The 17,319-nt window shown below is 42.6% G+C and overlaps 1 protein-coding gene across 4 annotated transcripts in view; it reads left to right on the top strand.

The window, feature by feature from the left end:
- Nucleotides 1–17,319, top strand: part of ATP8A1 (ATPase phospholipid transporting 8A1) — a 216,513-nt gene that overhangs the window by 182,256 nt on the left and 16,938 nt on the right. For all 4 annotated transcript variants that reach the window (XM_028505406.2, XM_036020088.1, XM_028505407.2 and 1 more), the window contains 3 exons: nt 1,629–1,690; nt 3,012–3,068; nt 4,057–4,164. In XM_028505406.2, the coding sequence (XP_028361207.1) occupies nt 1,629–1,690; nt 3,012–3,068; nt 4,057–4,164 (227 nt within the window). The remainder of the gene's footprint in view (nt 1–1,628; nt 1,691–3,011; nt 3,069–4,056; nt 4,165–17,319) is intronic.

Raw genomic sequence — 17,319 nt, 5'->3', positions numbered from 1 at the left:
GGGACGGGTCACATTCTGGAACATCCACCATGTGCCAGGCATCCTGCTTGGTCCTTTACATATGTCACCTCATTTTAACCAAAAAGGCCTGATAGGTAGGGAGTCTCACCCCATCTTTTACGTGAAGAAACCAAGTTCCACGGAGACTGAATATGAATTACCCAGGAGGACCCAAGAGGACAGGACCAGACTCTGTGCCTCCGATGCCTACCCGTCTCGCCTTTCTCTCCCAGCACCCCTCTCCCTGACTCAGCCCCCACTGCAGTCTAACGTGTTTTGTTCTTACATATCAGGCTTTGAATAAATATCATCGACTGTGTGTATGTATAAAATAGTATGTCACACATACTATGGGTTTTAAAGTGTTTGGTGATACCAATGAATTATTCGGTTATTTTTTTAACTTTAATGTGATTTTTTTACATCAGTACTAGTGCTTTCACACGTGAGCTACCACTCCCTTCATCTAAAGCCATGTTCATCCGTTACTACTGGAATTATGAAATACCTATGCTATAGCCCGAAATTGAGCGAGATCCTCTGAGAGCCGTACGCCTGGAATCATGTGGTGCTCCTCAGCTGTCTCTGGGCTGCTCTTACGAGTCCCTTTGGTCCAATGCCAGGCTTTATCAGGAGATAGTAAAAAGGCCCCCTGAGCCCCTCGTCGGCGTTGTGATCAGAGCTCTCTGCTGAGGGCTCAGAGGCCTCTCCCGTCTCAGCGCTCAGAGCATCAAGCTCGGCTTGAACAGTCAGTTTCATTTTTCCCTGATCTCATGGACCCTGAGAGCTGGTTAGTAAGTCAGGTTCCCTTCTTCATATTGGCCACTGGAAATGTGTGTTTAACGTGTGACCCCGATTTCTAGTAACTTTGTGAGACTCCTTACAGTATTTTTTAGCCATATTTCTAGCTCCGTCTTTGTGTGGCCCTTGGCTCCCTTTGTTGATTCACTACTTCCACGTTGATTTACCTTTGAAAGGATTCTCAAGGGAACGCTTCCTTTTTTAAATATATTTTATTGATTATGCTATTACAGTTGTCCCATCTTTTCTCCTCTTTATTCCCTTCTGCCCTGTACCCCACCACCATCCCCCCACCTTAGTTCGTGTCCATGGGTCATACATATAAGTTCTTTGGCTTCTCCATTTCCTATACTATTCTTAACCTCCCCCTGCCTACTTTCTACCTACCATTTATGCTTCTTATTCCCTGTACCTTTGCCCCCATTCTGCTCCTCCCCCTCCCCACTGATAACGCTCCATGTGATCTCCATTTCTGTGATTCTGTTCCTGTTTTAGTTGTTTGCTTAGTTCATTTTTGCTTTTTCAAGTTCAGTTGTTGATAGTCGTGAGTTGTCATTTTATTGTTCGTATTTCTGACCTTCTTTTTCTTAAATAAGTCTCTTTAATATTGCATGTATTAAGGTCTTGGTGATGATGAACTCCTTTACCTTGACCTTTTCTGGGTAGCAGTTTATCTGCCCTCCCATTCTAAACAATAGCTTTAGATGATAGAGTTATCAATCTTGCATATAGGCCCTTGCCCTTCATGACTTCGAGTACTTCTTTCCAGCCCTGAAGGGAACTCTTTCATTTTCTCTTCTAACGTGCCTCTCTCTCTTTGCGTGCAGGTACTGTGTTTGGAAACGGGAAAACCTCGGATTATCTGCTGTTGGGAAACTTTGTTTACACTGTGAGTGCAGGACACTTGCCTAGTTTGCATGTAAAGTGGAATCCATTTGTATGTGCTGTTATTTTCAAATTTAAATGCATGCATTTCTGGATTTAAGGGTTGGCTGTGCTTCCCTTTAAGAATAAAATGAGATGTTTTGATTAGTAAGAGACTATTATATATTAGCTTATCAAACTGTCATTTAGGTTCACTGGCTTTATAGGACTCTGGTTGCTATTGTTTTCATTATTCCCCCTTTACTCATATTACCCCCTCTTTGCCCTCTTCTCTTCCTTTTCCCTGTTCCCTCAATTTTATTGTACTGTCCTTGTTAACACTTTTTTGCTTTTACTATTATTCATGGATTATTCCAGAGTCTTGTGACTATAATGGGAAAGACATCTCCACTCTTTGGGGACATTTCACCAACGTCACATTCCCATCGCTGCAAACTACGCAACGTGCCCAGAGTTCCCTTCACTGCTAACAGTGTTTGAAATTTCATTAATGATAAATAGATGATAATAGTAGATGCTAAGCACTGTTCTTGGTGTTTTATACTCAAATCCCAATAAGGGGTTTTATCAGTCCCAGCTTACAGATGAAGGAACTGAGACACAGAGATGTCGAGTAACTTACCTTGTTCCTTAACCAAAACCACTAATAAATGATGGAGGCTTAAGCAGAAATGGTCTGACTCCAGGCCAAGTCTACTTAACCATTAGCCGTCCTATGGAAAAGAGGGAGGTCCGTTAAACCTGGTTCCCTTGCTTCAGAATGAGTAGCACAGTCACCGACAGTGATGAGTGGGTGTTTACATCACATAACAAGCTCTTATATCCTGCTCCGAGGAGTTTCCAATAAGTAGGGTTACAAACTAAGTCAAAGTAAGTGTTTAGGTTTCTAAATATCCGGTTATATTACTTTTAGAATTTTCTTTAAAATTCAGAAACTAGGGGCCCTAAATATTAAAGATGGTACAAACAAAATTAAAGCAAACTTTAAAACGCAAGTTCCTACAGATGTCACCTCCGTCACCATTCCTGAAGTGTCCAAAAGCAGGCGGACACATGCCCCAGTGCCGCACGGATGGACTGGAAGGCTGTGGGGGAGGCGGGAGTGTGGTGCTACCCGATGGGCAGCAGTTCTGGCCAGTCACAATCATACCGTTCAGCCACCAGCTAGTTCACTCGATTCTTTGCTTGTTACACGTTCAAGGTTCTGTGAACAATCTAGTTCAATCGTCTACTTCAGAGATACCTGTTCCTTATAAATCTCACTTTCAGTCATTCTACAAACTATCATTATTTACTTAAAAATAACATTTTCCCTTCTGTTGTAGTTTGTGGTGATAACTGTGTGTTTGAAAGCTGGATTGGAAACATCTTATTGGACATGGGTAAGCGTGCCTCTAATCGCAACCAAGAAATGTCACATTTACTTATGTGTTATTGACACTTGAAGTATTTTTGTAGTTTGTATTCTGACTTTATGGATCCTTTAACCCTAGTTCCTTCTAGAGGTTGCTAATTGCAGTGGGTCAGGGATGGAGGAGGTAGAACCGGGGATTCTAGTTTGGAAACACTGAGTAAAGCAAGTTTATTTGCCAGAAGACTTCTTAGACCCCAGAAAGGGGAGAGGCTTTTAAGCTTTCTGGCAAGGAAGCTTTTCTTCATAGAATGTGTCACAGGACTGGCATTTGGAAGAAAACCCATTGCAAAATGATTCTGGAGATTAATAATAATATTAGCAAAAGATTTGTCCTCAGATGGTTGTAAATATCCAGTATAGATAAAGCAAGTTCCATTTTAGATACCTTTGCGTTGAAGTATATTCACATCCAGGTAGAGAGACCTAGTAAACAAGGAAGGAGGGAAGGAAGGAAGGAGGGAGGGGAGGGAGGGAGGGAGGGAGGGAGGGAGGGAGGGAGGGAGGGAGGGAGGGAGGAGAGAAAAGAAAATTTAAGTTTGATACTCAGGGGAAAGACTAGCACTAAAAATTTGGACTTGACTGCTGTGAGTATACACATAGTATTCACACAAGTGTCTGACACCTTTCAGGGAGAACATGCCCAGAAAAAAATCAAGTAAGCTCAAAGCTGGTATGAGATTACAAAAATAAGAGTAGAAGAAGAGAGACCCACCAAAGGAGGTAGAGAAAGACCAGTCCCAAATGCCAGCACCACAAGCATCCTAACTGTTATGCAAAGAGATTAGCACTTAATGAAAGATCCAGTTAAAACAGAGGCCCAATTATTTGGAAATGCCCATAGATAATATTTTATGGCTGTAGTAAAAAATTAATAAGGGAATTTGTGAAAGCTTTATTCATGTCTGTGTACTCCGTCTACCTGAAAGTCATTTGACTCTGATTCCCTTCCTTCACAGTTCAGCCACATAGCGATCTGGGGCAGCATCGCACTCTGGGTGGTGTTTTTTGGAATCTACTCATCTCTGTGGCCCGCTGTTCCGATGGCCCCTGACATGTCAGGAGAGGTAATGCAGCTTAATAACTCACCATGCCACAAGCCTTAAACATTAGTATTCATTAATGAACCTGAATTGTTCAGCTTGGATTTATCGTAGAACAGAGCATTTGACCATTTAAAAGCTATTTTTAAATTCCACCATTGTAATAAATCTTGAGGGAATATTTTAAACTTGGACATTTTACTTAAATCGGACTTAGCCTATCATAAACATCATGAGGACAATAAAATATGGTTGTCAGAAGTGTGAATCATGTTACGAATATCCGTATAGAAAGTACCGTTTTAAAATTAGAGCATAAATCCACAAATACATTTTGCATGAGAGATTTGGGGAAATGGTAGGCTTATGTCTGTGGGACAGTCTATCATTTCTTCTGTTATCTCTCATTCTAGAGAAAAGTCAGCTGTCATTAGATTAAATGCACTTTTAGGGTTGTCTTAATGACATCAGTTTGGTTTCCATGTTGAAAGAGTGAGGGCATCTGACATTTCAGCCTTATCGTCGTCCATTTTCAGTCCTGCCTTTCAGCTTCTTGTTGCACTAGTAGGAACTGAGTTATTAGGTGTTCATGGGGGAATGTCACAAGATCGCCTTTCCTTCAGAAGAGATCCCAGCAGTAGGAGGGTTTATGATTTCAATTGCAGGAAATTTGACATAAAATGTATAAAAGAAAATGTGGAAAACATTTCAGGATTTCCTGTGACCTCACAGTAACTTGCAAATCAAGGTAACGTGAGCCCCTTCACCGTACATTGTTTTCCCAAAGTCACAGGAAACCTTCCCAGCGGTTTCATGCATTCGTGGCCCCTGAGTGCTGCCGGAGCACCTTTCACTTTTGACAGTCTGGTTTGTAGATCATGTTCGTGAAATTTTATCTGACAGCATCCTGCTTTTTATAAATTAGCAGAATGCAGACACATTAAAAATTTTTTTTTCATGGTTAAATTTATTAGAGAGACATTATATACTATTACAGCAAAACCAGGCATATCAAAGAGCATGCACTTCCTTCCACCAAAAGGCAAAGGCTTCTACTGGAACCCGTGCTATGAACTCTAGAAAATTGACGGCACGTATTTTGAGAACAGAGAAAAGAATGTGCATGCATCCCCCTCTCACCTTGGTTTCTGAGTCCATTTGTCCTGAAGAAATAAAATCAAAGACTGCATATGCCAGTTCTATTCTTTCTTTTTCTTTGATGTGCTCTGTCTCCTGGACCTGCTGTTTCCTCGAGGTCAATTCCAACTTAATATCTTTTTACTGGCCTAATTTTATCTCATTTTGTGATGTTTTATCTTCAAAATGGATGACACAAAAGATTTTGAGATCCAGATGGCTTAAGCAACTGTAACCAGTAGCTTCAATGACAAGAATGGAGTTTTTGTCCACCTACTTCTATGACAAGTGTGGAGTTTGATTGGCTTTTTGCCAACCAAATATAATTCCACCCTCGCCTATAGAGAATTCCCAGTATTAACCAAACACAAAACTTAATCTCATCTCTTGAGATTTGCGGTGTTGCTGTGTTTAATTCGGAGGGAATGAATGTCCGTATTCCATCACGTTTCTCTTCATGTCACATACAGAGGGGAGTGCTAACAGGGGTTCTTTTCCTCAGTATTTTATTACTTCTGATACTTTGAATATAATGTTTAAATAGCTTGCTCCACTGAAAATGTGAAAATAGATTAATCAGCATTAGGCTTGACTAGCTTGTCCAAAATGTGTCTGTTTGATTTATTCAAAGAAAAGAATAATGCTTGAAATTTATGTAGTTCTTTAGTGCTTGAAAAGCATTTTGATATATGTATGTGTGTATATGTGAATGAGTCTCACAGTAACTGCAGAAAAAGAGGGTGGTGAGAATGCCACTCAAATTCTCAGGGGCAGCTATTCTACATTTACTGTTTCCTGGGCACTGGGGTAAAAGGTCCCCAAAAATGTTTATAGCAATACTCAATTTTTGAACATTTTTCTTATATGTAGAGAATCACTAGTTCTGTTACAATCCAGTTAATTTCATATAGAAGTAACTACCCTTAGGTTTATACTTTTCTAATCTTAAAACTATATTTTAATCAAAAGTATAGTTACATGCATACATATGTACATATATATGAAAAATTTATTTATATTTGTGTGTGTGTGTATATATATATAATTGTCCAACCACCTTGAATAAAATTTGGTGATTCATCTGTTAACTTCCATGGCAAGTGCCATTGTAATATATTTATTGTATATATAGTATCTATTATATATTATGTATTATATACAGTATGGTACTATTATAATATTATCTGTATTACATATATAATAATATAATTATATATTGCCCTAGCTGGTGTGGCTCAGTAGATTGAGTGCCAGCCTGAGAACCAAAAGGTCACCAGTTCGATTCCAAGTCAGGCCACATACCTGGGCTGCAGGCCGGGTCTCCAGTTGGGAGCATGTATGAGACAACCAGTTGATGTATCTCTTGCACACTGATGTTACTCTCCTTATCTTTCTCCCTCTCTTCCCCTCTCTCTAAAAATAAATAAATAAAATCATTAAAATAATAAGATATATTCTATATAGCAACATATGTATTCGTGCAATAATACGAAGATGAACATAAATATTAGCGTTCCTTGACTTGACAGGCTCCCCACAGAGCCTTGTGGCTTGTACTCATGGTGAGGTCAAGAGCCGTGGGAGGGAACTGAGAGAGAGGTCTCATGGTCTGACTTAGGTGTTCACAGCAGGACCCTCACTGCTGTGTAGGGAACACTTGTGAGGGTGTCTCAATAACCAGGTGAGAGAGAACGGTGGCCTGGGACAGGAGCGTGGCAGTGGTGGAAGCGGTCAGATTCTGAACCTACTTTGCAGGCAGTAAAGCCGATAGGACTTGTCGGCAGACTGGCGGTGAGCAGTAAGAGGACGGGTCAAGGCAGACTCCATGGCTTCGGCCACAGACATCATTAGATATGCTTGTCCTCAACACTCTGCATCCCACAGCAAACTGGTTGTTATCACCCTGTTACGGAGGAGAAAACGTACACAGAGAAGTGAAGGACCTCGCGGACACCCCCTAACACTAAGTGACAGGCAAGAACTTGACTCAGCTGTCTGGTCCCTGAGTCCGCTGCCTTACATGCTGGGCCGTGCACTCTCTGATCACAGTCGTTTGAGGAACCCATGGTAGGTCATCTGCACGTCGGACATCTGAAGGACCTAGCTCTCCTTGCAGGGATTTCAGGGATTTGTGTAGAAGGGGAAACCTCTGCTTTCTGCCTTCCTGATGGCACCGCCTCCGCCACATTGCTTCTGTCTCGAGACATTTCGGTGGCTCGCTCCTCCTCAGTCTGCGCTCCTCTTCCGAGCCACAGTGACCGTTCCAGCATGCTTACAGCCCTTCCCAAGTGTCCACTGCCCCTCCATTCTTCACTCATTCACTCCAGCCTAGCAGTGTTGGGCTCCCACAGCCCCGTAAATAAGCATTAAGTAAATGACCATTAAATAAAATTTTTTGCTTGCTTGTTTGTTTTGAAGAAATGAGAAACAGTGGGGTAGAGGTGACAGAGAGCCAGATTTCAGCTCAAATAGAACATCTTTCTAACATACGGAGATCCACATGCAGCAATTCCCAGCAGCAGAACAGGATGCTGGTCTCACTTAACCAACCCTTTCTGTGCTGGCCAGCCACTAGTGATTCTTAGGAAGAGCCTTATTTGTCTGCACCAGCAATTTTCAACCTTATTCATCTCATGGCATGCAGAAACTACTTACTAAAATTTTGCAACACACCAAAAAATGTATTTTTGCCAATCTGACAAAAACAGATATTGTTTTGACGGATTGTGATAAAAATTACGCATGTCACCCAAGGACATGCTGTACAGTAGTAAAGTGTATCAGGTGCCTATGCTTGTATATAAGACTTTCTGGTACCAATATTTAACCCATCAGATGCAACCTTATTATGGGACATGGCCAGTAAGATGCAACTCCATTATGTGACCTACATATTTATGGTTCAAGACAGGGCATTCATACCAGATGGCTATTGTTGTATTTGCTAATGTCATTTTTGGATTTGACATTCTAAGGGAAAAGAGGTCAGTGCCCCTGACTAAACAGTCAGGTCCTGCAGGTTTTAAAAATTCTTGTGGAGCCCTCGCTGGCGTAGCTCAGTGGATTGAGCGCGGGCTGGGAACCAAAGTGTCCCAGGTTCGATTCCCAGTCAGGGTACATTCCTGGGTTGCAGGCCATAACCCCCAGCAACCGCACATTGATGTTTCTCTCTCTCTCTCTATCTCCCTCCCTTCCCTCTCTAATAAATAAATAAATAAATAAATAAATAAAATCTTAAAAAAAAATTCTTGTGGCACACCAGCTGTCGCTGGTCTGCACCCCCGAGGGTGCTACTCTGTGTCCTCCCCAGAGGCACATCTTACATACTGATCGGACACAGACTGTCTTGCTCTGGTTAACAGGATCTCAGGGTGTGAATGATGCACAAATCAGGCATCTTATGGGTACAGGTGTCACGCTTCTATATTTGGCTGGGTGCATATTGACACCCAGATCTGGTTTTTCAGTCATTTCCAGTTTGCATTCTTAGTTCATCTTTGCCGTCCCCGTCTGATCCCCGTCTGAAGACAGAGCCCTTTCTCTCATCTTAGCTCTCTGAGGGGGGAGGGAAGAGAATCACTATTTGTTGCGCAGCGCCATGGCCTGGAGGCACTGTTTGGTCCCAGGCAGTCCTTGTTTCCTGTCAATCCATATTATTACAGACCTTCCTGGTAAGCAAAGCAAGGGGCCCAGAGAATTTGTCCCAGGTTTTTTGTTTGTTTGTTTTTTTCAATTCCCATTGGTTTTCTCCAGTGTCCTGAGGAGCTAAACACTCTGGGGTGGGGGACATTGCTAGTCCTGTTTCCCAGATGGGAACTCTTTCTTCCTGGTTGCAACCGTCTTCCTTGCATTGATTTCCCTGCTATTTCCCTAAGTTAGCCAGGTAGCGAGGTGTTCCCATCTCTTTCTGAAAGTGCCCAGATTTTTAATTCTCCCTCTTCAACACCCGCCTAACTCCCTCAGCACATGGATAGAAATTCCATCCACTACATATCCTAGCCTCTTGCTTTTTTTTAACAGCCTAAATAATACCCATCTCCTTAAAAAATATATACATGAAATTGAAAACTCAGTCATCCCACATCCTGAGAATGGACAGGTGCCACTCAGATAATAACAGGGCCTCATTACTGAGGACCTGTCACTCATTTAACACTGTGAACATTTAGTGGGAAGACTGTGAGGGTTGTCCCATTACCTGTTTCACAGACACAGAGTGGTTAACTCATTTTCTCAAGGTCACACAGCGTGTAGTTGTCTGAGCTATGATTGAAAGCCAGCCAGAATCCACCCTCTCCACCACCCCACTCACTGATTGCTGTTCCTTTTACATTTCTGGTCTCACCTTTTCATTCTTCTGCACTAAAGGCTGTCCTCCTGGCCTTATCAATTTTCCAGGTGTAGAGGCCTTTCAGCGCCAGTGCCACCCAAGTACTCCTATCTTGTTGGGCAACTAAGCAGCCGGTTATCTGCATGTACTATCGGCGTCCTCAGATGAGCTCAGCTGTCTCCCTTACTCCAGCACATTCTGCTGCCTGAAGTTACCAGAAATCCACCCCCAAACATGGTGTCGGTGTCGTGCAAACTTCAGTTCCTCCAGCCACTTAGAGCAGCTCATGCTCAGTTGGTGGGCAGGGTGTTCCCATTTGGGAAACATTCCTCCTTATAGTTTTGCACTTTGTTTCCATTACAGTAATTCTACATCCCATAATAATGATGCAAATGGTAATGATTAACAAGTGTCCCAGCACCACAAACGATTGAATTATTTGTAACAAAGGGATTTCTGACGGGGGTGGGGCAGGGGAGTGGGATCTCCAAAGGTAGAAACTACGATGATAAGAAATTAAGAAAGAGAAAATAATGTAGCAAGCTTGGCTGCGACTTTAAATATGTCTCTGTCTTCGTCTCCTCTCGCAAATATGGTTGTGATTTAAGAGGAGGACTTTTTTTTTTCTTTTTCAGACCTGACTTGTGCTTTTTCACACCAGCACAACAATTTATGGGGCAAGGTAGACCCTGGGGAGGAGTGCTGTGTTATATAAACATATGCTGGCCTGCTTTTCCGGCTTGTCTAGATAATGTTACTGGGTATTTTTTGAATTTCCAGAAGAAAATATTTTAGCCACTATGATTACCGCACCGGATTAAAAAATAAAAGCCAGCCACATCAAGGATCATTACATATCACGATTAATACCAGAAGCGCAGTATCGGCAAAACCTCTAAATTTATCGCAGCGTTTGCAGGCGCGCACCGCCACGTCCTCCCAAAAGCGCCATCTGGTTCTGCTCTCCCTGGCCTAAGGGATCTATAAAACTACTGAAGGAAATTGAAGTTAAGCAACAAGCATGTGTTTTACAGAATTTCAGATCTCTTGATTGAGGTTTGTAAAGTCTTTCTGAAAAAACAATAAAAATCTTTGTTGAACCCTTTGGTGTCACCCCCGTAGGAAAGGTATTAATAAACCACATTAGTGATATGATTTTCCTAAACGGTGCTGTTACCTATTTTACCGACATAATAAATTATTTTACATATGAGGAATTTCCTGGTTAAAATAGTCCTTACTCATTTCTCAGCCTTTAATTACCTAGATAGCATGTGATAATTTATTGGTCACAAGACCGGCCCTTGCACATGGGCCGGGGCCGTGTTATGATATGATGGCGTTTCATCCAAGATCGCTGTGTTTGGCCAAGTGGCCTGCAGGGAGCAACTACCCTAAACTCTGTCAGGCGTCCTTCAGTGAACCAGCGGTTGTGAGCCCGGCCAGGGAAACACCATCACAGTCCTCCTGGCCCTGACAGTGAATGAGACAGGCAGACTGTCACGGTCCTTAGGGCAGCGGGCTGTGTAGCCACTCCTGAGCCCGTTTGGTAGAGAGAAGCCGGCGTGGAAAGGCTGGTGAGGGAAGAAAGACACGGATGTGACAAATGTCAGGGCGGATCGGGACGCGTGCACACAGCGCAGAGTTGGAGCTCTCTTCAGGGTCACTGCGAGGTTGGGCGTTGCGTGTGTAGACGCAGCATCGTTTCCTCCAGTGCGGAGCAAGTGCACACGGAGAATCGAATGTTTGCCAGGCTCTGCGTTAGGCTCTGGGGGATGCAGGGATGGCAGGCTTGGTCCTTGTCCGTAAGTATCTTGTTGTGAATGATGACATGTTGGTGCCCTAATGTGAGACCTGCTGTGCTGTGCCCACAGTGCCAGGGCACGGAAAGCTGGACGAAGCCTGCTCTTACAGTGGCAGAGTTTTGGCTCTTCTCTGGAGTCAGTTCATTCTTGTATTCACTCATTCCATAAATACGTGTTAAGTGCTTTCTCGGTGCTAGGTCCTGTGTCAAAGTAATGAGTTAGTTTGGCCAGGGTCCCTGTTAACATTCAGGTTGAGGGAACCATGGGATGGGAAGGAGAAATGATCACTAAATCAGTTAACAAATGATTAAAAAATGCATCACTAAAAATAATGTCACAAAGAAAAACACTGTGGCATGATGTAACAGGGACTATGGTGGGTGCTCCAGGGAACCTTTGAAGGGGGGACAACTAAACAGAAACGTAAACAATGTGGGGGTGGGTACCTGTTGGGTGAAGGAGAGCACGTCGGAGCAGGTACCATGCTCTGGGGCAGAAATGAGCCTGGCAAGTTCGAGGAATAAAAGGCCAGTGTTTATGGAGCAGAGGGTGGGAAAGAGCCTGTGAGATAGACAGAGGGTGGCTCACCCCTCCAACTTCAGCATTTTAGCCCATAAGACCAATACAGCTTTTTTCTTTCTTTTTTTTTTTTTTTTTTTTGAGCTGTATGCCAGGGATTCTATCAGAAGTGCTCCTGAAAGAAAGCATGAATGTCACTGCCATCTGCTTTAATAAAGCTCATAACTGGACACAATTTTAGCAAGTGGTGGTCAAAAGCTGCTCTATTTCCAGTTACTACTTTCTCTCCCTAGTATGTATCATCCAAAGCAAGTTTATGGCATGTTTTTGATATTTAAAAAAAGGTAACCACATTAAAGTCCTAAAGATAGGACTTTATTTCTCTTGTGTAAAAGAAATCCAGTGGCCACAGGCAGCCAGGACAGGTATGGCAGCTAAACAATCAAAGACCAGATCTCTTCTGTCTTACAGCATTGCCAACTGTAGTGAGCTTCCTTACAGCCCAAAATAGCTGCTTAAGCTCTCACCATTTGACCAACATTCCAGCCAGCAAGAAAGGGAAGAACTCTTTCTCTTTGAGGTTCTTTCCTAGACCTCGCCCCACCGCATTTCCACTTAAACCTCACTGGCCAAAAGTAAGTCACATGGCCACACCTAGCTGCAGCAAGAGAGCCAGAGGAATAGAATCTTTGAGCTGGAGGACAGGGCGTCAGCTACAAATCAAGTGGTTGCATATAAGAAGGGAGGCAAATAGAAGTCTCTGTTCTGAAAGCCAGTAATTTTTCTACATAAGCTGCATTAGCTTTTATGTCTTTCTATAGCCAAGTACTTTTTGAAGTTTTGAGTTTTTTAAAAAAGAATTTACTTAAAGAGATGGTCATTATGTGACAGGATAGAGGTGGTAGCTAAAACTATGTGGGCAATCACTTTGCAATATATAAATGTGTCAAATCACATTGCACACCTCAAACTTCCATACTGCTTTATGTCAATGATGTCTTAATAAAGCTAGAAGATAAATTAAAAATCACTTTAAAAGATAATTCCCTACAATCTGAAAGGTCATTCGTTATGTAGCTCATTATGTTTTACAGATTGAATTATTAGTAATCGAGCACTGGATGTGTTAGGAGGTGGTTTTTCAGAAGATAGAAACAGAGCCATCACAAAAATTATAAAAACCCGTGAGAATGTTAAAACAAGTAAACCCATTGAGCACTGAGGTAACTCACCCTATGTTACACAGCTTACTCAGCATCACCATTAATATTTTAAAATCATATTTCTCACAATAAAAAGGATATTTTGTGCTAATTGTATCCTCATTCTTCTGGTACTGTTAAGCTCTTTTAACAGCACTATAAGAAAAGATTAAAGTAAAACAAAAACCAAATTCTGCTCTCCCTTATTTTTACTCTTCTGGAAACTGTGTCCCCAGCAAAGGAAGTTTCAGGGCCACACCTGTCCCCATGCCCTTGGCTTCTTTTTCAGGAGGACCATTTCCTTGTGCATGTTTGGGTCTCGGTGTGTGTGGGTCCCTAGTCAGCTTGGACTTCTGACAGACCCCATCCCCAGCCAGCCCTCCTCCTTTGCCTCTGAGTATCTCTTCTCATTGCGCCTTCCCTTCTGACTCCCTTGCCAGAGGGTGGAGATTCAAAGATTATTTCTTGCATCACACAGCCAGAAGGAATATCGGTTCGAGGTCCCACAGGTGCACGGGCAGAAATATCTCAGGGAAAAAGCACAGAAATACTGTGACCTGGTATCTAATTTGCATATTGTCTAAGATTTTCTTTGTTTGAAGCAATTTGCATATTGTCTACGATTTTTGTTTGTTTGTTTGGGATAATTCAAGCCAAGGGTTTTCTTTGTCTCTGAGTAATCAAGAGCTTCTGGGAATAATTGCAAGCACATTGGGGTTTATCTGAAACACCCTTCTCCATAGTTATTTTCTGGGTGTTCTGTCCTGTCTGTCTTTATGAAGAATGTAATCATTCATCTTGTATCAGCGTTCCGCTCAGCTCCAGTCAGCTGAGATTTACAGAGTGCCTGTGTGTTGGGGCCTACAGTGGGTGTCAGCGGCACAAAAGTTGAAAAACAAAAGTCGTGAGAAGCTTGAGTCTCATGGAGTAAACCAACAGATTAACAGATAACTAGAATGTAAGATGCTAATGAGTATGATCAGGATGCACAGGGGCCCTCGGAGAAGAGGGCATGTGATCCCCGGGCTCTGGGTAGTTTGCAAAGGTTTCTTGGGACGGCTCTTCCTGAGCCGTCCAGGGAGGAAAGCGTGAGGAGGGCTCTCCGAGGAGAGAACAGCGAGAGCAGAGGGAGTTTGGGATTTCCTAGGCGGGTGATGTTTGGAGCTAGAACTGAAAAGTCACACAAAGACCAGGTCACAGAAAGTTTCCCAAATGTCATTAACATAATTGCTAGAAGCCATAACAGATCACTTTTCATTACAAACCACACAGCATTTCAGAAACTACTTGAAGCCGTAGAATAAAGGTTTTGATCAGAGGACGTGATAACTAAATGCTAGAGGTAAACTAGCGTGAGACCTTTTTTCTTCCTGGCCATTCTACATCCCTGCTCCTCACCTCACCCTTCCCCACACACACACACACACACACACACAAATTATATTGCTTCCAGTTATCATCCTTTCCCTAGCTCATGGAAGTATTTCTTTTTATTCACGTGGAAGGGAGAGGAAGGTACTTTAATACACTTCAGCTTTCAATACATGTCACTCAGCTTTTTGACCAGAAAAGACAACCTACATTAGCAAAGGATAGTTGGGGAGCTGGATCAGCCTCTTCCCCACTCTCTCCAAGTCACATGTAGTTACAACTGCTCCCAGAATAATTCCATGCCAGACACGGGAAAACCAATCAAGCCGTAACCACCACATCTCAGGAGCATAGTCCCAAGGCTGTGGCGTTTTGACCTTTAATCTCTCCAAACACTCGGTTGTAAGGCATTATTTATTCAATCATTATTTATTGAACACCTGCTCTGTGGTTGTTGAGCACTTGCGTTGTGAGAATTTATTAAGATATATTTCTTCCTCTTACAGAGATTACATTACAGGAAGACAAAGGAGCAACTGGAAAATGGGTGACAGGTGCCATCAAAAAGAAAGCCCAAAGCAGGGTCAGCTAACCGCAGTCCAAGGCAGGAAGTGACATCTGATGTGAAAATCGAGGAGCGGACAGCAGGCACAGATGCAGTGGCCCGAGGTTGAGAGTTCAGGCAGGGCGCATGGGCGCAGTCCAGGAACTGAAACCCGTGGTGCAGTTAGGGATGGGCCTGGCTGGAGAGATGGTGTGGGGGAGGTGACCGGAAGTCCGCTAGGACAGGTCCTGAAATCATATTAAGGGCTTTGTACTCTACTGTAAGGGTGATGCGAAGCCATTGGAAGGGTTTAATCCAAGGACGGCTAAAACCTGGTTTGCACTTCTGAGCTGTCCCTCTGGCTGCAGTGTGCCTGCTTGCTAGAAGCAGAGCAAACTGAGTCAGTAAGTCCAGTTAGGAGGCTGTTGGGAGGACAGGCAAATGTTTGGACTGGTGTCATGGCAGCAGGGTTGGCAAAAAGGAAGGATTCCGAAAGTATAGGCACAACAGGACATGGGGATACGCTGGATGTGGTGTCAGGAGACACCTCATAGCACCCAGTTTCTGTCTCAGCTGCTAAACTGGCCCTGCAGCCGTTCCCTGGATAGACTGCACAGCGGAAACGCAGGTCTGGGGGAAGACAGTGTGTTCCCTTTGGGGCGCGTCTATCTGAAGGACCCGTGTGAAGTTCACAGCTAGGGAGTTACGTGTAAAGTATGGGCAAGAGATCTAAGCCACAGAGAGAGGTTGTGACTGATCCCTACATTGAATACAGAAGCCGCTAACCTTCCTAAGGAGTGTTTCTATGATAACAGAAGGCTCCTGAGAGGATAGCCAGATATCTTACCTTCCCCTTAGTTCAGTTTTCTAACTACAGTTTGTGAACAGCATCTTTAGCAGCTTGGATAATACTCTCTTAACACATACACATTTACATAACAGCCACGTAGTGTCCTGTTAGTTTTCACTGAAGTTTTACTATTTTAAAAAACCCACAATGAGTAGTCGCATTCCCCTAAATTAGCTCCACGGACTGTTAGTAAGCAGTGTGTGCGGGAAGGGTGCATAGGTCGATAGGGACATTTAGAAATCTTGGTTTAAAAAACTATTCTGCAGGGTCCTTTACTGTGATTTCTCGAAGCTTTAAATTTGCCGCTTGGCTGTGACTCTCCTAGAGGGTGTTGCTGTGTTTGTTTATACCTCTACTAAACCTTGGACCATGCCATGCTTTCTAGGGAAAATGCTTTCAGGATTAGTGACCACAGCAGAATAGTTTTACAGGATACAAACGTTAAGTGTAAAAGCTGTCCCCAAGTTCCACACGTACTTCCAGAAATTGCATTATCATAGTAACAGGATTCAACGTCTGTCCTTGATACATATTGCCAAATGCCATTCCCCAAGGCGAGTACATTGCTGATATATAAGTTGTTACAAAGACCTGTTTCACCATACCCCCCTCAGCTGTGGCAGTGAATTTAAATCTGACCTGATGTGGTTGTGTCTCTGTAGCTGCCGGGAGACTCAGCCCTTTTCCAAGTGACTGATCACTTGCGGCTGCTTTTGTGAGTCCTTTCTCACAAAAAGATAAGTGGTCTGTTTTTATAATCCGATGTTGTGGTAGAATTGTATATATGTATAGCAGTCATTCTTGTTTTTCATGTGCTTTTTAGTGATGTTCTTTTTGAACATGTGGACCTTCTACATTTTTTACGTGTCAGTTCTCTAAAGCATCACAGTTTTTAAGCTAAGAACGTCCTTACGTAAACCTTTAAACACTCAATAATCACTTCTTGGAGGTTTTTTGTTGTTATTCACATTAACTCTTAACCCCTCTGGAATTTATATTAATTTATCTTGTTTCTCTCCACACCCCCCAAAAACTAAGTTTTATAGCACTTGTTTCTGAATACTTTTCCCTTTCCAAATTAATATATTATAACCATGCAGTCTTCAATAGTTTTATGAGAAAATAATTTATCTACACTTCCTAAATTAGCAAATTGAGATAAATGAGAATTTATTAGTGGTTGGTTACTTTGGCCAGTATCAGACTTACGACAAGCATATTTTGTGATGTTAATGCGATGAAACCATGATGTTTATAAACTGGCCTACATTTAATTTGATGCGGCAATAAAAATTTCCTTCCTTGAAGCTCATGGGAGAGGCCACTAGGAAGAAGTCTGGTGTGTTTAAAGAAATTTGAAAATTAAGATGAAGAAAGGAAAAGTTTGTTACTAACCAGTGTTACTAATAAAAGCAGCCACT

The sequence above is a fragment of the Phyllostomus discolor genome, chromosome 1, assembly GCF_004126475.2.
Source record: "Phyllostomus discolor isolate MPI-MPIP mPhyDis1 chromosome 1, mPhyDis1.pri.v3, whole genome shotgun sequence".
In the NCBI taxonomy this organism is placed as follows: domain Eukaryota; kingdom Metazoa; phylum Chordata; class Mammalia; order Chiroptera; family Phyllostomidae; genus Phyllostomus; species Phyllostomus discolor.
The sequence above is the reverse complement of the archived record's forward strand: the minus strand, read 5'-3'. Positions and strand labels throughout refer to the sequence as shown.